Genomic DNA, 22,242 nt, shown 5'->3' on the forward strand with positions numbered 1-22,242 from the left:
CTGAATCCACGTCCAGTTCCTATATGAGGTACAAGAATCACCATTGGGAAATCGAACCTAGATCTGCTGGATTTGAAATCACGTCCAGTTCCTATATGAGGTACAGAAATCACCACTGGGAAATCGGTCAAAGGTCCCCTGGATTTGAACTCACGTCCAGTTCCTATATGAGGTACAGGAATCACCACTGTGAAATCGAACCCAGATCCGCTGAATTCATAGCAACAAACACACATCCAGTCCCATGTGATGAAGAGAAATCTTTCCTACGGGAAATCGAACCTGGATCGGCAAATTAGATTATATAAAAGCTGGAAATTATTCAATGTCAAGGAAAAAGGGTTAATTTCTTGACACAGACACACTCATTCCCAATGCTATGGCGACGTGAACATGGACTGTACTTTCTCCACTTCCCCTCTCCATCCCTCGCTTGGCGTTGGACTCCAAACACAATAAGAGAGTGATGGCAGGCGGCGGCACTGCATTCACACACCACAACTTGAATTACACACTAACAAAACATTGGAAACCCAAGTACCATCAAATCACTATGCAATTCATATCATATTTCCTGTGAGTGGAGGAAGGACAATCGATATGGGTAATGGATACTGACGGCAAAACTAGGTCAGACCGGCAGAATATCTCCTGGGAATTGTAATGATGACGCAGGTACGACGTGTTCTCTCTTAGCTGGAGCAATGCTTTCCACTTACGGAGATTGTCCAATGATTCACATACTATTATTTTTTCCTCAAAGATCTTTCCGCAAGCCTGCTTCATGTACACTTCAGCCTAATTACTTTCCATGTCAACGTATTTTATTTTGACTGAGGTCCTTTTAAGGCAGGCATGTCAATTGATGCCCACAGGAGCAAGCGCGCTTTAGAGCCCAGGAGAGCCTGAGCGCTTTACAGCGGAAAGGAAAGAGACAGACGAAAGAGGTAGTATATGCCGCTTGGTCGAGCTATATTCAGGGATGACCAGCAATGATTCAATAGATGAAGGGAAGAGAACTTATTAAAACTGTATCCATGTTAATTTTTAGATTTGCCTGAGAAGTATAAGTGCATTATAAGAATGTAAGTTTTAATTTTAATGCTCATCTTTCACAAGTTTGATTTTTTTATTCAAAAGAAATATTTCTCAACTTTTCGTATAGAAAAGTGAAATTTTCAGGTATAGGCCTATTTATTTAGTAGCCTTACAGAATGTTTTCGTAAATATAATATACCGTATATACCTATTACTGAAGATAGTGTATTGAACATTTTGAAAATATTCGAATGGAAATTGTTTGTAAGGAAATGAATTAACAAAGCAACTACTATATATATATTTTTTTTTTTGATGTACCGAAGTACATATGATATTTCCATGCAGATATTCTGCGTCATCATATGATGAAAGAGTGATGGAACGGCGTGGCTTAGTGGATAAAGCATCAGCACGTAGAGCTGAAAACCCGGGTTCAAATCCCGGCGCCGGAGAGAATTTTTCTCCGTTCCATCACTCTTTCAACATATGATGACGCAGAATATCTGCATGGAAATATCATATGTACTTCGGTACATCAAAATATATATGATATGCGTAATAAATCACTTTGTGATTTAAGACGGCGCCTATACCGTCGGATCCCGGCCAACCAGTCACTCATTCGAGTGCACCTCAACACATGTATGGACTTCGGTCCTGCGTTCATAGACATCTATGACGTAGTGCAGAGGGCGGCCACTAGAGGGAACCCAAGAGATGGAGCTTAATCTGAGACGATTCTAACCGGCGTCGGGGTTGTATCCGGCGTGGCTTAGTGGATAAAGCATCAGCACGTAGAGCTGAAAACCCGGGTTCAAATCCCGGCGCCGGAGAGAATTTTTCTCCGTTCCATCACTCTTTCATCAAAGCAACTACTGTTACACCATAAGCAAAGGATACGTGCCCATGTGTTGTAAAAATGTCTGTTCTATAGCTTCAGCAGATTTCGAGAAAATAATTTAATATTCTGATAATAGGAAGTTGCTCAAAAATATCACCTTAAAAGCATAATGCGATAAGAGTTTTGTTATGTAATATTAGTTACACTTAAAACAGATACAGTATCTAGGTAACTTTGCTTTGTACTGTAATATTGTTTTGATTAGTTTATTGATTACTTTTGTAAGGCTAAAGATACCATCAATATAAATTCCAACTTACCATGTCATACTCAATCTCTCTCTTTGGAATATCACTTTCTTTATGAATGATGTGTTTCATCCACTTGATACAGTAAATATTATACTACTATGGAATTTAAGTGAATATTCCTTCTTAACTCTCTATTATGTTATTAAGATTTAAAACACAAGTGCAATATTAAGAAATCAGTGTTAGTACTTTCGTTTTACAGACAATATAGATAATATTAAACAGAAAGAAGCCATATAAAAATAACGACATAAAATTTAACGTTCCGTTTGAAGTTTGTGCACCACTGTTTTCTTAATCCAACAAGTTGCTTATTCATATACACAACCCTTCCTCTTTCCATACTTAGCGCTTGCTGCCCGCGAACGACGTCAAGGTCAGAAAAACGCGCTTGCTTAGACATCACTGTTTCAAGGTCTCACAAGACGTTATATTCCTTTCAAATGAGATACTTATCCAGTATATTAGTAGACAACTTGGTGAGACTTGAAACAGATATCTGATAAATTTATAATTGAGTCCATTAGCAAGGCGAGGTCATAAGCAGCGCTCGGATTTTTAGGTGCTAAAAATCGGAAAAATATGTCACAGAAAAGGAAAAATATTTAATTATGTTTCTATTATTTTATGTGAATATAAACAATATGCAGTATTCATCAGTATAAATTATACCGTCTCGCCAACTGCTGAAGAATTACAGTACACAATGAGATTCATCCTCAAGTTTCCATCACAAATAACTGACGATTATTGCGAAACACCGCCTTGTACTAAGAAAAAGAGCACCCTGGCCATTGAGAAACAACATGCACTCCCTAAACACATGTTTATTATTGGAAACGAAAACAGAGCTGATGTTTATGAAATTATAACTGCTTCCTTAATTAGTGTTATGGTAACTTCCAATGCACTCTTAAATGACACATCAATGTTTATGTGTGTTAGTTACGGTACAATTTTTTAGTGGTGACTGCTTTTATCGCGTGTGGTGATAGAACAGACTGCAGTTCCACAGATCCACAGATAGGCAATTCCGAGAAACAATTGCCAGCTGTCACATCTAAGCAACTGCACTGAACATTCGAGTGATGATTAATCTGAAATGGAACTTTTGTCGAAAATTATTTGATTAAAACAATTTTATGTGTTTTTATGTGAATATTTGAAAATATGTATTTACATTTTAGAAGTTCAAAATATGTTTTTATGCGAAATATAATTCAAAATATATGCTCAGGTGACCTTGTCCGAAACTTAAAACAAGTACAAGTTTCTACAGTGCAAATAAAATATTTATTAACCTAAGAGTCCTACCCCAGCCATAAGTGGGGAAAAGCAGTATTTCAATAACATCCTGGAGAGTAGAGACTGACTCTAACACACCTGGATTATGAGCGTAGATCTCAGCCAGTAGAAAAAAAAATCAGTTTTCTTATGTAAGAAGAAAAAAAAACATTTCTTGAGCAGCCATCTGTTAAAGCTTCGTTTATCAGAAGTCGGGATACTCGAAAAAATGATAGGCCTACAAACTCGCCTGGATTATGAGTAAAGACCATTTTCTTAGTCCAACAACATTGGAATGAATATAAGTGTACGGGGTAAACATTACGTCAGATCTCCTTCAATAGATACCCTGCTCACAAACACAAGTAATGCGCACTACAAGGTCACTCTAAAACAGGTTCCTTACTCCTAAACAAGTGCAGTATGCTTCAGTTTAGCAATTTTTATATTATACACTACTAGTTGCAATAAAAATGCCTAAAAAAGTGCGAAAGTACAGAAGTAAATACAGGAATTCGGAAGACAGTATGTGTGTGTTAGTGACGACAATTGTGTGTAATTTATGTAGAGTACTGCGTGGAGGGAGATTCCCCAGGAACATATCCAGGCCCTCTTTGATTCCATGCCATGACGCTTAGAGGCTCTGATTGCAGCGCATGGAGGCTTCACACCATACTGAAATCTCATGGTCACAGATCAGGTACAGTTCTGTATTTCTAATCATTTGTGTATTGTCATGTACCTAATCTGTGGTATCAATTACATTTCAGACATTGGTGTTACAATTTTCACAAACATTAGTGTATATTAATGAATTTAAATACTATTATAGTCACAATCATGCCATGGTTTGAAAGAAAAATTCATAACCTCGAGGGGGATCCGAACCTGCGACTTCCTGTACACGTCACCAACATCGTAAAGATAAATTTATTTATTTATTATGTTATTTTACGACGCTTTATCAACAGCTTCGGTTATTTAGCGTCTGAATGAGATGAAGGTGATAATGCCGGTGAAATGAGTCCGGGGTCCAACACCGTAAATTACCCAGCATTTGCTCATATTGGGTTGAGGGAAAACCCCGGAAAAAACCTCAACCAGGTAACTTGTCTCGACCGGGAATCGAACCCGGGCCACCTGGTTTCGCGGCTAGACGTGCTAACCGTTACTCCACAGGCGTGGACTCGTAAAGATAAAGATTACATTAGTGTATATGTTGAATATGGAGTAAGACCACTAGGAGAAGGGATTCGATCCGGAAATGGAGATTGACCCTCGGCGTACCTCAGTGGTTACAACGCCCAGTGCGTAGAACTGGGGATCCTGAGCTCGGTCCCCGGGGCCGGAGCGAATTTTTCCCTATTAATACTAATGGTAACCATAATAGATAATTTTAGGACCAAAAAATTAATCTTTACGTAAGCCCATATACGGCTGTATAAGTTTATTTTCCACATTCTTCTAAGTCTTGATTTGGACTCGTTTGAAAAACACTAAGTTCCTTAAATCTTTATAACAAGCAGGGAGAGTAAATATTTCAGACAAGAGTCAAAATAATTCAACTACCTAATGAAATAAAATATGCAGACACTAGGAGCGTCAAATTTGTTTCATAAGTTTTTGTCATTTTATTTATAGCTTATCATTTTGACTTAAACTAGTTTGGAATCTACAGTGCGTTCGCATCCCCCTGCGGCCGGGCGATGAACAGCAAGCACGCGGAGCAGCAATAATATAGCCTACCGACGTGCTTAAGAATCACTCAACAGCTGTCCATCATTTTGCAGTCAGCTGACCTAATTGTTCTGTTTCAACAATTAGTTTGCTTTACTGAAGCGCTTTAAAGAAACGCCTCAAGGCCACGCGTAGTGGTTTCCGTGAGCAGCGTGTGAATGGAAATTTAATCAAAAGATGTCAAGACTGCATCAATGCAGATGGACACAACTTTCAGCATCTTTTGTAGCAAGGTTAGTACTCAAGTGATAACAATAAACGAGTAGGATAAGCTTGAGGATTGATACACGTCGCTAACTAATGCTCCGCGCTTCCTGGCCGGCCGCAGGGGGAAGGGAACGCACTGTACTTCTTCAATTACAAAAATCAAGAAGTTCGAGAAAGAAAAGATGAATACTGCAGATCAGACACCAGTCAACAATATGCGACAATCTGAGAGCTATAAAACAAGATAAATGTAACACAAAGCAACACATCAGTTCGCTACATCGAAGCCACAACAGAATGAAAGCTTGACGGCTATTCAATCAATACACGACAAATTAATAAACGAAAACACCACAAAAAGCTTTCACTCAAAATAAATTACCGATTACAATGCACCACAAATTGAATTTCCGGTTTGCAGTATTATTACACGCAGTGGTTTATTTTCATGTTGCAGGTACGCGACGTTAGAGAGTCCTTCATGAAGGACGCTCTCTGCATAGCAGTCTGAGGCGATCGGTCTCTAGTCACAACATAATTAAAACGGGAGACAATCGTCAGTCCTCGCCCCAAGTAAGCGACCTATCACACAGCCTGCGAAGGCTGCCGTGCAGACAGCGTCCTTCGTGGAAGACCTTCCAACATCGTAGTCTGCTGGCACACTTGTACAAGGAGGAGTGTCACGAAGGTAAGCACTTTCCCATAAGTTTTACGCGTTCCCAAATAATTCAGCACCGTTATCATGTTTTCAATAATATTACTCCTTATACAATATATTTTTGAACCATTATTTGAAAGGTATATATACAGAGCGGAAGTGAAATAGCCTTGCAGATTTCCACAGCGAATAACTCATGTTGTAAACAGTGTTGCCAAACTCAGAATTCCATTTACCGCTGCACAATCTTAAAAAAACCGCTAAACTGTAATTAAAAACTCCAGATATTTAGAACTGTGAATCAACATTTTCGACCATGAAAATAGTGACATATAAACAAAGAAACATACTGCTCCATCTTGAAGAAAAATTTTACGTATTTGCCTGTCAACCATAAAGGCTCATTCACAATGAAAATTAAACATAACGTAAGCGTTAACTTAACGTTACAGTAAAATCAAGAAGTCATACCATCATTCACGGTGGGAACATAAACATAACAGAAAACATACTTGGTAACTATGGAAACATAACAACGACGCCATTTCCTCATATTCTGTCGTATACTTCAGCGCTCCACGATTGTGTTCTGCTTGCAAATCACGTAAGCATAAGCATGAAAGTTTGGAGTTTGCAAACTTTCATGTTAACGTCTTAGGGTAATGTTTATGTCAATGCTTATGTGAATCATTGTGAATGATCCCATTTGGTAGCCTGGGCGCAAACTTCTGTGTTTATGTTACGGTTATGTTTAATTTTCATTGTGAATGGGTCTTAAGGCCACGTATAGAGAAACTCTGTGCAACCCACCAAGCGCAGACTTTACTTTAATTTAGTTTTCAAAAACGATAATAAAAATCTTTTATCGAGTATCCAGCATAGATATGTTGGGATTTTTGACACATACCTTTGCTTTTTTTTTCTAATGTCACTCAAGTTGTTGTTTCTCTCTTCTTAACTTTTACAATAAACTGTCTAGCTTTTATTAATCAGTTAATCTTTTAGTACTTTGATGTTTATTGTATTTGTAAATGTAATATTAATTGTAATTATAATTGTAATAAATTGTATTCCTAATATTGTAGTTGTAATCCCCTGGTAGAGGGGAAGAGAAGGCCTCATGGCCTTATCTCTACCAGGTTAAATAAATAAATAAATAAATAAAGTTGTTGCTTTTTTTTTTAAATATAATTTTCGATTGCATGTTACATCGATCTATCTACAATACTGAATATCCGACACTACACAGAAGTTATCAGTGCTTTTTTCCTGGCGGAACGCCCTGGAATGGCGTTCCGGCACCTTTTTATTCCATTTTTCATCATGGAACCGAAATATGTGTGAATAACTATGTTTTTAATATAATTTTTTCTTTGCAATACGCTTAGACCTTAAAAGTCTTAGTTGGACGAAAAGAAGATAAAAAATGACAAAAATTCCCGTGCAGTGAACAGTAATCATCTCCCCGTCCGCTATAAAATATTCTACACAGAGTTCCACCACCTTTTTCTCCAGAAGAATAACACGGATTATTATTATTATTATTATTATTATTATTATTATTATTATTATTATTAAAACAAATAAGTGTGTCGCGTTATCGTGGGCATTCAGTAAAGTGTATCGACAGCCAAAAAAGGTTGGGAACCACTGTTATGTAACAAAAAACTATATCATCATATTGGTGGAAAATTCATAGCTTTTTTTTTTTTCAGATTTTTTTTTTTTTCAAGTGTTTAACAATCTCTTATTCCGTAACTATTGAAAATAGGATCAAGATTTTTGTCCATATCAATAGGAAATCTAATGAATAATAATTTATCCCTCTAGTGTATTTTAATAGCGTAAACGGTTTTTGTGTAAATTTAATTTTAAAAACCCCTAAATTCAAGCCATTGCATAAAGCACGTTAAGTGGCAACGTCTTGGCATAAAGCAGCTCGCCTACCGAGACACACGGAGTTCGTTGACCACTTACATCTGTATCACGAGTACAGTGTATTAGCGGCGATGTTGTCGGATTGCTGAAACTTCAAACTTAATTTTCTAATTAACCGTGCATTTAATCACACAACGTAATATAGGTTTTCTATTCATTTACGGGTACCCTGCGGCCTCCCGGAACTACTGGCTCTGTCGACCGGCCTCAGTGGATTATGTAGCTAAGCGACGCTGGATGGCTATGGCTTCTGCAACGAGCACCCGAGGCGGACCTACTAGGGGGAGGAGTTTCGCCTCGGACCGACAGGGGGGCCTTGGGAGAAGTTGCCGAAGCAGGAATGGTATATGAATTTCTGTTGGCTGTAGGGGCCGGTCGTTAGGGAATTATATGGTTGGGTTGGTGCGCGTAGGGGATCTATGGCATGCAACTCATTCCATATCGAGGGTTAACGCAATAGATCTCAACAGGTCGCAGTGCTGGGCCATCCGTACCCCCTCACTTAAATTCTATTCCATTCCATTCCATTCCATTCCATTCCATTCCATTCTATTCCATCCCTTTCAATCTGCAAGGTTATTTCACTTCCACCCTGTATAGGCTTACCGATACATAAAAAACCCCGTATAAACGGCTTTTACATTTATCCTGAGACACCGTATGCACATTTAAAACTCTAGAAACTATGACTTGCTATCAGATATGGAACTGAAGAGAAAATGAAAGTAGCCTAAATGTTAACATATAAGGTGAATCAACTTTAACAACCCAATCACTAGGAGAAATATTGTTCTAAATTTACTGACAAAAAAAAAACAGTATTAAGAAAATGGTCTGAGGCCAAGGGATTCATAACGACAGCAAAACAATCGAGACTCATCTACATATTGTCACAGAAGTTATACATATATCCATCGCATGGGAATTTTCTCATAATAGACTATGAAGTTCGGACAAGTCACGGAAAATTTTGGAATCCCTTGTTGCCTCATTTCAAACGGGATCGTGTATCTGAGTTAGTTTCCTCACATCCTTGAACTTATGACGACCGCGATGAAAGACAGCTGGCATGTACTAACGTATTCCAATGGGAGCCACGAGTACTTCCAAAAACAACTTACATCAAGGGCTTCACTCTTCTGCAACAACAACACGTGAGCGTCAACTTCACAATCCTGTCAGGGAAAATAACGTCCTTACTCTAAGGCCCGGTTGCAGAAACGCAAATCAAATCAGTCCCTGATCGCCAATCAGTTGATGCCTGATTCATTTGTTCATTGCGTTGCACAAACGTGAATCTCCAATCAACTTGTCTCAATTTACTAATTACTGATTTGAGAAAGAAATACATTTGACAACAGCGCTATTTAGCAACCATAGCCAATTTGATGCTCTTTAAAAGTCGCGAAACGAATGCATCAAGTGAGCGGTGACTAGGAAAACAAGTGAATGTTCAAGTGAATGTTTTGCTGTTTTGTTGCTTTTTGTAGAAAGTAAACAGGCGGATTCTATTTGTATACAGACTACAATATAGTGAAACAAAAATGAAGCAAAAAAAAAACGTGAGGGGGCTTCTGTTGTGGAATTTTCTAGGGGAGTAGACAAGAAATTGGAATATGCACAACCTCCATAACCCAAAATAATTCCATTTCCCATCTCTCTGTTTACAAATGGAGCTCGTAACCTACCCATTAAAAATATTGTGTTGTCATGTGTAGAACCCTGCCAACGGGCTACAACATTCCAGAATTTCAATGATGGCGTAGACTACATATTGCCTGTATATTCACAGAAAAGAAACCTTTCCTATTTCGATAAAGTTCGGCATCATTTCAACCAGGTGATTGGATGGGGATGTGAGCAGTCTATACAACCAATATTAGGCTACTCTAGGAAATCCTGACATGGCTGAAAATTCTCTCTCGATTTCAAATCGTTCCCTGTTTGAAGTTTGGGGATTTATGAGACCCTGCCATAACAAAGCAATTTCATACGTAACATTCCTAACTACTCGGCAAATAGTTGATTTGTGGACCCTAACAAGATAACCCAAGACCGCCGGAAAAATTCCAACAGCATAAAATCTCAGCATTATTAGAACTTGGTTCATAGGAGAAAGTTGAAGGTTTCGATTTGTCTGTCTGCATATATTTGTTTCAATTTTTGAAAGTAACAAAACACACGAATCCTTACTTAACCTAAATCTTTGCTCAAATTTTCTGTCATTATACATAAAAACAATTCATGTCTATCACGGAAACGCTTTCTTCTTAATAACATTTTTTTTCATTCTAAAATTTCTTCATCAGAAAAATCCATTATGTCGGGAACAATATTGCTACGCTATAACTATTTACTATATAATTACAGTAACTGCATTATAAACAGAACAACATAACTAGCCTACTTGATCGATGATCAGTGACTTAATCAGCAAAAATCTGTTAATCAAATGTGATGGAAGACTGATCTCCGATCAAAGACTGATTGTTCTTTCTGCAACAGAATTAGAACTGATGGCCAATCAAACCCTCCTTGATTGCCAATCATATTTTGATCGGTGTTTCTGCAACCGGGCCTAAATATATAAACACGGCACTTACATGGAAATAGTATTGCTCTGCCTTATATGTAGTATGAAGTAATTGGCTAGAATCCAGAGGTGTATTTAGAGGTGCAGGGGGGCATACGCTGAGTTTTAGATAAAGAAAAATTAACGAGTAGTACCTACTACTAAAAAAGAGTACAGCTGCCGCAAGCGTTTTTGGCGTGTCCCCTAGAGTTTGTGAGCATGTTGCTAGTACAGCTGAGGATGGTAACACTTCCTATACACGTCATATCAGCCATTTGTCAAACACAGTTGTCAGACTGACTACGGTAAAGGTAGGACACAAGCACTTAACATTCCCATTACTTATTTCACACGCCAAAAACGGTGACGCGGACTGTAAGAACTGCACCTTTAATATTACAACATTCAACTTTTACAAGCGCTTAAGAAATAAAAAACGAGCTACTTAATTCCTTTGCTCAATTGAAACCGAGGCATTACACTTTGCTACATTAGTGGCTGTTACCCATTGTAAACAAAACTACTTTTTTGTGTTACTTGAATTTAAAATTATATCTATACTAATAATAATAATAATAATAATAATAATAATAATAATAATAATAATAATAATAATAATAATAATAATAATAAAAACTGTAATATACATTTTTCTGGTTAAAGTGGTATGTTTTATTTAACGACGCTCGCAACTGCCGAGGTTATATCAGCCTCGCTGGTGTGCCGCAGGAGTTCTTTTACATGCCAGTAAATCTACTGACATTAGCCTGTCGCATTTAAGCACACTTAAATGCCATCGACCTGGCCCGGTATCGAATCCGCAACCTCGGGCATAGAAGACCAGCGCTATACCAACTGCGCCAACCAGGCCGACTAAATTTTTCTGGTCATTTCGCTTTTGCAATAATAATAATAATAATAATAATAATAATAATAATAATAATAATAATAATAATAATAATAATAATAATCAGTATAATGGAGAAAGTTACACAACGAAGAACTGCACGGATTGTTTTCTTCACCTCATATAATTACGAACATTAAACCCAGACGCTTGAGATGGGCAGTCATGTAGCACGTGTGGGCGAATTCAGAAATGTATATAGAGTTTTAGTTGGGAGGCCGGAGGGAATAAGACCTTTGGGAAGGCCGAAAGGTAGATGGGAGGATTTTAAAATGGATTTCAGGGAGATGGGATATGATGGTAGAGACTGGATTAATCTTGCTCAGGATAGGGACCGATGGCGGGCTTATGTGAGGGCGGCAATGAACCTCCGGGTTCCTTAAAAGCCATAAGTAAATAAGTAATAATCAGTGTAACATATATAATTAGTTCTCCTGAGACTAATGATCGCATTTTTTAAATTTTTGTTTATATGTCTGTCTGTCTGTTTCCTACCTTTTCACGCAATACTGGCCGAACCGATTTTTATGGAAATTGGCATATATATTACGTTCGATCCCACTTAAAATTTAGCTATATAGCATTCAAAATATTTCCATTAAAATGGGGGCTATAAAGGGGCCTGAAGTCAACAGATCGAAATATCTCGATTACAGATTTTCTAGAAAAATGAAACATTACAAAAGTTTCTTTAAAAAATGTTTTTCGATAACTTTTATTCCGTTCAAAATTTTGATAAGAATGATATTTAACGAGATATATGAGTTTAAAAATAACAATGCTTTTGATATCAATGCCGCCCCAATCAGACTCATACAATGAAGTGAAAACAGGCTACTGAAAATCACGATTTAATTAAAAACATCTTATTCAGCGATGAGGAGACATTCCACACTTGTGGCTTTGTCAACGTAACTGCAGAATATGGGCAAACGAGCAGCCAAATGCAACCTTAGAATTGACAAGAAATACGCCAAAAGTGAATGTGTGATTAGACATGACAAAAATGACAATCTAGAGCCCCTTCATGTTTCAGGAAGCAAAAGTTACAGCAAGATGGTGTTATTGAAACCGTTGTGTTCAACAAAATCGGGCACCGCCACATTTTCCGAACATTGTTCGTGATTTCTTGAACGAAATCTTTCCAGGAAGGTGGATCGGCAGAGGATCACAACGTATGCGAGCACCGCGTTCTCCAGACTTAACTCCATAAAACTTTTTGTCATTTTCGGCCGTTTTCAATGAAATTGATAGGGACTTTATAATCGCCCACTATTATCAATTAATAAACATCAGGACCCTAATTATTATTTTAGAACTAGCCCTTCAAATCTGAAAGATTGTAGTAATTCGGAGTCATGGTAGGTCTGTTGGCTGTTCAGTAAATAGGTTACGTGCAATTCACATTTAAAGCTATAGTACCTCTTAATATTTATATTAATTTTAAATCCCGATTAGATTACATTTAAAATCATAATACAAGCGATTACAATGCAGCAAACATGTAACTATGCCATTCGGATTTGTGACAAATTAATTACAAACACCAGCGGCAAAAACCTACATGCAGACTGCTAGTCACACGCCAATTTACCACAGCAGAAATGGACGACCATCCTATCAGTAGGAAGGTTACGTGTGGTCAGCATACTGATCCCCCAGCCGTTGAAGCTGGTGATAGGATTACGTTACTCATTTCCCGGTCACGATGATGGAGGTCTCTGACAGACAAGAATGGGGACATAATAGATTAAGGTTATCGGATTTTATTCACAATTTCCGGGAGAAAGATTATTGATACATGAAAATATTATCTTTAACGTATCTGTTACATTGTCATTCACTTATATTATTTTGTGCGAGATCGTGCGTATTTTCTTGGTTTCCGCACAAAACCAATCCGAGGAAAATGTAAAATTCCACATACAGTATTCCCAACCGAATACACATAACAATTTCCCTCTTCTTACCGCTTAAGTGATATATTGATTTTACTGCTTTAGGCTTTTAACATATTATTTTTAGAGACGTTCAATATAGTAATAATTATAAATTGGAAAGTTACCACTGCAATTTCACCTAAATTGCACTGTTAATTATTGTTTTTAAACATTTGCAAAAATTAAGTATACTCTACAACTCCACTAAAATTACTGCATTCGTGATGCAAGTAACATTAAGGAAGCCGTGAAAAAAATCAACCAAGATTCCAGATGCCGATGTTATTACTGCAATATGTTATATAAATAATATTGTTAAAATATTAAAATGAAAAATAAACCATTACATAACCTTACCGTTTGTTTTAAGTTCGCATTTATAGACTGGGGGGGGGGGGAGACAGACGTATATCACGGCCTGCTGGAGTATAGTAAACACAGAAAACATTTTAAAGCAACAATGTTGAAGATAGATATTTTTGTTTTGCAAATTTGCCGTCCTTGAACAGAAATCAAGACGGAGATTTCATTGCAACTAATTAGAAATTCCTCTTTCAGGTATGTAATAAACGATCTTCGCACAAAATAATGTACAATACACGAGCGGTATGTTTTCTTTCAATTCTCGGAAATTAAAAAGGCTCAACTACGTTTCGCTTTTTTCAAACTTTTTCTCGAACATGAAAACTTCAACATACCACTCTTGTAACGCATATTACTATTACATACCTTAAATAATTAAAATACTAATTTTATTAACACACTAAAATATTCGTTCTACTTAACTACTACTTGAAATAATGATATTTTTCAGAAGAGTGAACATTTTTGAGCAGGTCTTCTCTGGTTCTCAATTTTTCATCATGTCGAAGTTGGTTAAGATAGCAAGCATGGCTCGAAGAGTTGATTACAATAAATACAGTCGAACTTTAGAATTAAAAACAAGAATTTCGCTTAGAAAAAATCAAAATTTGTTACAAAAATACTTTATATAGCAAATACAAAACCCAACTAACTTGAGCTAAGTCCGTTCGTTTGCTACGGGAGAATGTATTTATTTATTTATTTATTTATTTATTTAACCTGGTAGAGATAAGGCCATCAGGCCTTCTCTTCCCCTCTACCAGGGGATTACAACTACAATATTAAGAATACAGTTACAATTATAATTACAATTAATATTAAATTTACAAATACAGTAAAAATCGAAGTACTAGAAAATTAACTGATTAATAAAAGCTAGACAGTTTATTGTAAAAGTTAAGAAGAGAGAAGCATTTCTTTTATTGATTAAGTAAAAATTAAACCTACTCTACGCAGTAAGAAAATGCTCAATAAGTTTGCTTATTGAACGCTACTAAATTCCGACAGTCTCTGATTTCACTGGGTAGAGTAGAGAATGTACTTGGCATACCTTCGGTATACTTATTTATGGGGCAAGTAATATCAGGACGAATATAAGAAATAGTGTACGCACTCTGTGAGTTCACACGGATCTGCAGCAACGCGGCGCTGATACCGCTATGAGCGTGACTCGGAGTTCACAGTACTTGTTACACTGAATGTAGTCCTTTTTAAAAGCAAATTTCTTCCATTTAACCCAGCTATTCGTAACATAGGAAATACCTTTATAGTCCCTATTCATAATTATTAATAGTCTTCTATCAGGTAATACTATTATGAACGTTCGTAACACAAAATACAATGGGATCTGAAACGTTGTGAAGGCAATTATAAGTTCAGTATTTATTAATATTTTCGTAACAAGTTGCGAATTCCAGGGACAGAAAACAAAACATACAAAATGTTAGTATATAAAGAGTTGAATGATATTTTACGTGCCTATAAATAAATTAAATTACTCGCCATGATTAGTTACCTGTTTCTAATTGTAGTATACCTTGTATAAGAATTTTAGCGAGAATATCATCTGGAGTAGCGTTTCTATTAGTGTAAATAGCAATTGGTTGAATCCAATCTTGCATAAATGGCATAAACATAAATACTAATGCATGATTTGCTAATTGTATTCAAACGCTCAGGACGTTGTAAATCTCTACGTCTTCTCCTCCATTACCGAAACGCTCAGGACGTTTTAAATCTCTATGTTTTCTCCTCTATTACTGAAACTCTCAGGACGTTGTAAATCTCTATGTTTTCTCCTCTATTACTGAAACTCTCAGGACGTTGTAAATCTCTATGTTTTCTCCTCTATTACTGAAACTCTCAGGACGTTGTAAATCTCTATGTTTTCTCCTCTATTACTGAAACCCTCAGGACGTTGTAAATCTCTATGTTTTCTCCTCTATTACTGAAACTCTCAGGACGTTGTAAATCTCTATGTCTTCTTCTCCATTACTGAAACGCTCAGGACGTTGTAAATCTCTATGTTTTCTCCTCTATTACTGAAACTCTCAGGACGTTGTAAATCTCTTTGTCTTTTTCTCCATTACTGAAACGCTCAAGACATTGTAAATCTCTATGTTTTCTCCTCCATTACTGAAACTCTCAGGACGTTGTAAATCTCTTTGTCTTCTTCTCCATTACCGAAACGCTCAAGACATTGTAAATCTCTATGTTTTCTCCTCCATTACTGAAACTCTCAGGACGTTGTAAATCTCTATGTCTTCTTCTCCATTACTGAAACGCTCAGGACGTTGTAAATCTCTATGTTTTCTCCTCTATTACTGAAACTCTCAGGACGTTGTAAATCTCTATGTCTTCTTCTCCATTACTGAAACGCTCAGGACGTTGTAAATCTCTATGTTTTCTCCTCTATTACTGAAACTCTCAGGACATTGTAAATCTCTATGTTTTCTCCTCTATTACTGAAACTCTCAGGACATTGTAAATCTCTATGTTTTCTCCTCTATTACTGAAACTCTCAGAACATTGTAAATCTGTATGTCTTCTTCTCCATTACTGAAACGCTCAGGACGTTGTAAATCTCTATGTTTTCTCCTCTGTTACTGAAACTCTCAGGACGTTGTAAATCTCTATGTCTTCTTCTCCATTACTGAAACGCTCAGGACGTTGTAAATCTCTATGTTTTCTCCTCTATTACTGAAACTCTCAGGACGTTGTAAATCTCTATGTCTTCTTCTCCATTACTGAAACGCTCAGGACGTTGTAAATCTCTAGTGTTTTCTCCTCTATTACTGAAACTCTCAGGACGTTGTAAATCTCTATGTCTTCTTCTCCATTACAGAAACGCTCAGGACGTTGTAAATCTCTATGTTTTCTCCTCTATTACTGAAACTCTCAGGACGTTGTAAATCTCTATGTCTTTTTCTCCATTACTGAAACGCTCAGGACGTTGTAAATCTCTATGTTTTCTCCTCTATTACTGAAACGCCCAGGACGTTGTAAATCTCTATGTTTTCTCCTCTATTACTGAAACTCTCAGGACGTTGTAAATCGCTATGTCTTCTTCTCCATTACTGAAATGCTCAGGACGTTGTAAATCTCAATGTTTTCTCCTCCATTACTGAAACTCTCAGGACATTGTAAATCTCTATGTCTTCTTCTCCATTACAGAAACGCTCAGGACGTTGTAAATCTCTATGTTTTCTCCTCTATTACTGAAACTCTCAGGACATTGTAAATCTCTATGTTTTCTCCTCTATTACTGAAACTCTCAGGACATTGTAAATCTCTATGTTTTCTCCTCTATTACTGAAACTCTCAGAACATTGTAAATCTGTATGTCTTCTTCTCCATTACTGAAACGCTCAGGACGTTGTAAATCTCTATGTTTTCTCCTCTATTACTGAAACTCTCAGGACGTTGTAAATCTCTATGTCTTCTTCTCCATTGCTGAAACGCTCAAGACATTGTATTCATATATTCATATTTATTGTCATCAAACGTCTTTCAGGTAGTGGTTTCCCTCACATTTCTGCATACGGTCCACCACTACCTTGCTTACATTCCATCATATATCCTTTATATTTCTCTTTTCATCTATGTCTCCCCTAGTCTGCCAATTATCTAAAGTTTAACCCTGCTTCTGTCTATCTCTTCATCCATCCTTTCTGATGTACAGTATTTACAACTCTTAACCTTCTTTCTCTTCCCTCAGTCTAATTTCCAAATACTATGCAATACTGTCCACCTTACTCTTATATAGTAACATTCGCGTCTACATCTACTCCTCAATCTCTACTACTATCATTGTCATCTTTCGTTACTGTTATCCCTACTTTTATGTTAATGTTGAAACCTTTTTATCTCTGACTAGTATTTACCAATATTTCTACTGTCTCATCTACTTTATCTTATTATATTATTTGTCTCAATTATTATTCAATGTTCTAATGTTTGTGATACCTCCTTACAATTTCTTGTTCGATTCACTTATCACTTTTTCACTTTAATAGATAACTTTTACGGTACATTCTCACTACTTGCACATACTCTCTCCTACTCTTATTAGACTCGCTACCATAATGCTTTTCTTCTCTCTAATTTACTCTGTTCATCTTCTATTAACACTTCCTTTCTTGTTCCTCTACACTATTCGCAGTTCCACTTCAGTTAACTAATTGATCAATACTCACATTTTTGACCGCATCTAATGCCTCAGACTAAGTCAGATTTTTCCTCTAGTTCACTTTTACACTTCACACGTCTTAGTTTGCACTTCCTTCTTTCTTTAACTATCAAATAACTCGCTGAATTTTTATACAAGATTCATCTATTTTCTCGCACATCAAGACATTGTAAATCTCTATGTTTTCTCCTCTATTACTGAAACTCTCAGGACGTTGTAAATCTCTATGTCTTCTTCCGCATTACTGAAACGCTCGAACCACCGTTCTACTACATGCTTACTAACGACACCTTCACCTTCGACTTCACACATTCGAGTCATGACAGCAGCTTTATAATATTGTTTCCAGCAGTGCTTTAGAAGGACTCTAATGTCAAGCTCTGAGCGTATTCCGAATCTCACCGGTGAGCAATCCGATGGCATCACGGTGTTCCGAATTCCACCGATGACGTGACTGATGCTCCACCGGTGTCGCACCGGTGCCATCAACTTGCAGAGGTGGTGGCAGTCTCCATCAGCCGCCATCAGTGAATCTCATTGGTTCTTGTATAGGGCGGGAATTAGCAGACGAATGACATCGTGCACTGTTGTGTCATGGCGGTGTGTTCTGCTTTAGTTCTGCTGTATTGTTTGTAATGAGCACAACGTAAAAACAATATGTTAATGGCGTATGAGCGAACATGTCAACGGACCCGTTATTACTACTGGTTCAAGAAATAAATTGTTTATGCTATCTTTTCTTTGAACGAGATGGGAGTACGAAAATTTCGCAAAATTTTGCTAGCGTAGCATAGACAACAACTTGTACAGTCGCCATGACAGCCATCGAGCCTTCCAGCAGTTTTGTTCCTTATTTCGCTGCAACGTGACGTCATTGATGCCACCGGACGGTGAGATTCGGAATACGCTGTCTATCACCTCCATCTTATATTTCTTGTATTAACAATTGAAGACTGTCACATGCTCACAATACGCAATAATAAAAATACGGCGTCCTGTAAATTGCATTGCCCAACTAAAGAACCATTAATATCTTACAAAATACCAAATTAAAAAAAAAAACATTTATAGGGCGACCTAATATAATCTACTACCAACTATTTTGAACGATGTGACTCTGAATGAATTGATTCTTCTGAACGATTCTCGTTCAGAAGTTCAGAACGAACAAGTTGGCTTAAAAGAGTTGGTTTAGCACATCACTAGATCTACGAGGTCGGGGTCACTCATCAAATAGGCTAGATAAACAGCAGGCGGCCAAGAAACAAGAAAAGGACTACAGCAACGTTCATTTTCACACGAGAAAATAAGCTGTGAAAAGAACAATTCATCTGTGACAGAACTTACCTGCGGATGACCGAGCAACGTCTCCACGGTATGAGTAACAAACAGGATGTTACCCGTCGACGAAACTATGATCATGAATCCGTCCATCACCTGCAACAATCAGACGTGATACAAGAATAATTAGTTACACGCACTACATTATTGAAAACTTTTAAATCGTTATTTAATGACGTTGTATCAGCTCTGCCGGTGCATCGGTAGAATCGGTACCGAGATGGCACCCGCAGAGAGGTCTCCAACATTCAACCATGAAATTTTATTACGAAATTCGCCTTATACAGGGTGTTTCAGAAATACTTTGACAATTCAAATAAACATATACGAAAATCCTTATTTTTTTAGTTATAAATGAAAGAACATAATGAAACATCTGTTCGATATTGTCAGCTTGGTAGCACGTGTTGAAACTTTAATCAATTCAGAAACTCTCAGTCACAACATAGGTTCAAAATGTTCTCCTCTTGCTTCCATACACGTATGCACTCCTTGGCAACACACAGTCATCTACGATGCAACGAGTGCATCAGCAGACTTGTATCGATCGATAACATCATTCGATTATCTAACAAAATGAATATTATTATCGATTACAAACTTAAGATAAGTTGTTCGATTGTACCTCGAAACGCGTTAACATAAACTATCACTGTTATGAGTTTCTGAATTGAGTAAATTTGCAGCACTTGCCACCAAGCTGACAATATCTAACAGATGTTTCATTATGTTCTTTCATTAATAACTAAAAAAAAAAAAAAACTAAGGATTTTCGGACAAATGTTTATATGAACTTTTTTTCTTGTTTTGGTATGAGAAATATGCCCCCCACGTTTCCCATAGTATTTCTGAAACATCCTGTATTTGGGGAAAATCGAGAAAAGTTGTAAGGTAACCGGTATGCGTGACAGAAGTGATTCTTATTTCATTTTTAATTTTTAATGTTTTAAATCAGGGTGAAATTTAAACTTGTATACCCGATAATTATTATTAAGAATTTAAAACTAAAACAATTGGTTTATAATAGCCAAGAATGACAATTCTACACTCTGCAGCAATAACAACATTATTATAGTAGCAGTAAAATGAACAGACTATGGTTACGTATGTTTTATTCTCGAAGAGAACAAATTAAATTTCCAAAAAGGCAAATATAATACCGAAAACCTGAGAACTGTCTTATTTTAACAACATTAAAACATTTTTATTACATTTTATATTCTGTATCAGAAAAAGGAGCATCTTCTGCGGACCAGGTAATATAAATAAGGAAGGGACTTGTGAAGTGCTTTGTGAGGAGTGTGCCGTTGTATGGAGCAGAAACATGGACACTACCACGAAGTGAAGAGAAACAATTGCAAGCATTTTAAATGTAGAATGGAGCACGTAAAATGGACAGACAAAATAAGAAATGAAGTTGTGCTGGAAAAGGTGGGTGAAGAAAGAATAATGCTGAAACTGATCAGGAAAAAAAAGAGAAAGAAAAAACATTCGCTGAGTCGTTGGCTAAGAAGAAACTGCCTATGGAAGGATGCACTGGAAGAAATGGTGAACGGGAGTAAAGTTCGGGTCAGAAGAAGATATCAGATGATAGACAACATTAAGATATGCATCGTTTGAGTAGACTTAAGAGAAAGACGAAAAACAGAGAATATTGAAGAGAACCATCAGGTAGCTCAGTCGGTTGAAGCGCTTGTCTGCCGATCCCGAGTTGCGCTCGGGCTCGAATTCGATTCCCACTTGGGCTGATTATCTTCTGCGGTTTCTTCGAAGTTTTTCTACCAACAGACAGGTAAACTATAGCGAATCCTCGGCCTAATCTCGCTATTACCAATCCCATCGACGCTAAAATAATCTAGTAGCCTATACAGCGTCGTGAAATAACCAATTTAAAAAAGATTTGGAGGATGCTGGGTATGCAGTGAAAGAGATGCTCTTGAGCAGTAAATTCAGAATGAACAAAACTGCTAAAATATTACCTAGTTGCAGACTCACCTTCACACTCCAAGTAAATCTCTATTTCGTACTCTCCTTAACCTCTCTCTTATCATACTTACACCACAGTCTAATATATACAGCCATGAAGCTCAATATGTAGGGAATATGCATCCATAGATAGTTGCTAACCACTAGGATCGCTACTATCGTCTCATTACAGACAATGAGAAATAGTACCTGCACAGTCTATTGTTTCTAGTACCCTCATAAACTCACGCTTCGTGACTGTATACACTAGAGTCCAGACGTCTCCAAAAGCGTACTCGCGAGTAGGCCTAAGCCCCTGAACGGAACCGAAGCCAGTACGTAATGAGCGCGTTCCGCCTCACCCATCTCCACCTGTACTGTACTCAATGTTTATGCGCAAACGAAGAGCAGTGGCGGACTGCCATTATCATTGTATTGGTCGCAGTGTTCCACCGTTTCACAATGTCTTCTAATCATGGGCGTAATATATTCAAGGATGAATAGGAAGAGAAATATTTTTGTGTTAGTGGGGAGAATGTGAAATGTTTAATTTCTTCGAATATTTTTAACGGTGTGTTAAAATTCAACATGCGGCGATACTACTCGACTATTCACAAAGGATATCATACAATTACAGGCATGTTGGACATGTGAAAATAATTTATTTTGGGGCTATCTGTATAACTTTTGGTTATACTTTAATAATCAGTATATTACAAAACGTTTACACTCGGTTCCGCATGACAAACATATAGTTTTTCGTTAAATTTTAGGTGAAGTGCGTAGGCCTACAAATATTTTGATAAATATAAAATAAGAAAATACAAACACAAATCACACACGTATCCTCAGTCTTAAACAATAAAAGCTTCTTGCTAGCTATGTTCTAACTTGGAATATTGAAAAATCAATTAAGCCCTTTGTAGAAGCATCATTTGTAAAATCGTG

The 22,242-nt window shown here is 37.1% G+C and overlaps 1 protein-coding gene across 2 annotated transcripts in view; it reads right to left on the minus strand.

The window, feature by feature from the left end:
• LOC138701302 (aryl hydrocarbon receptor nuclear translocator homolog) overlaps window positions 1-22,242 on the minus strand; it is an 824,740-nt gene that overhangs the window by 162,041 nt on the left and 640,457 nt on the right. For both annotated transcript variants that reach the window (XM_069828046.1, XM_069828047.1), the window contains one exon: window positions 19,336-19,425. In XM_069828046.1, coding sequence (XP_069684147.1) covers window positions 19,336-19,425 — 90 coding nt within the window. The remainder of the gene's footprint in view (window positions 1-19,335; window positions 19,426-22,242) is intronic.

This window comes from Periplaneta americana, chromosome 6 (genome assembly GCF_040183065.1).
Source record: "Periplaneta americana isolate PAMFEO1 chromosome 6, P.americana_PAMFEO1_priV1, whole genome shotgun sequence".
Taxonomy (NCBI): domain Eukaryota; kingdom Metazoa; phylum Arthropoda; class Insecta; order Blattodea; family Blattidae; genus Periplaneta; species Periplaneta americana.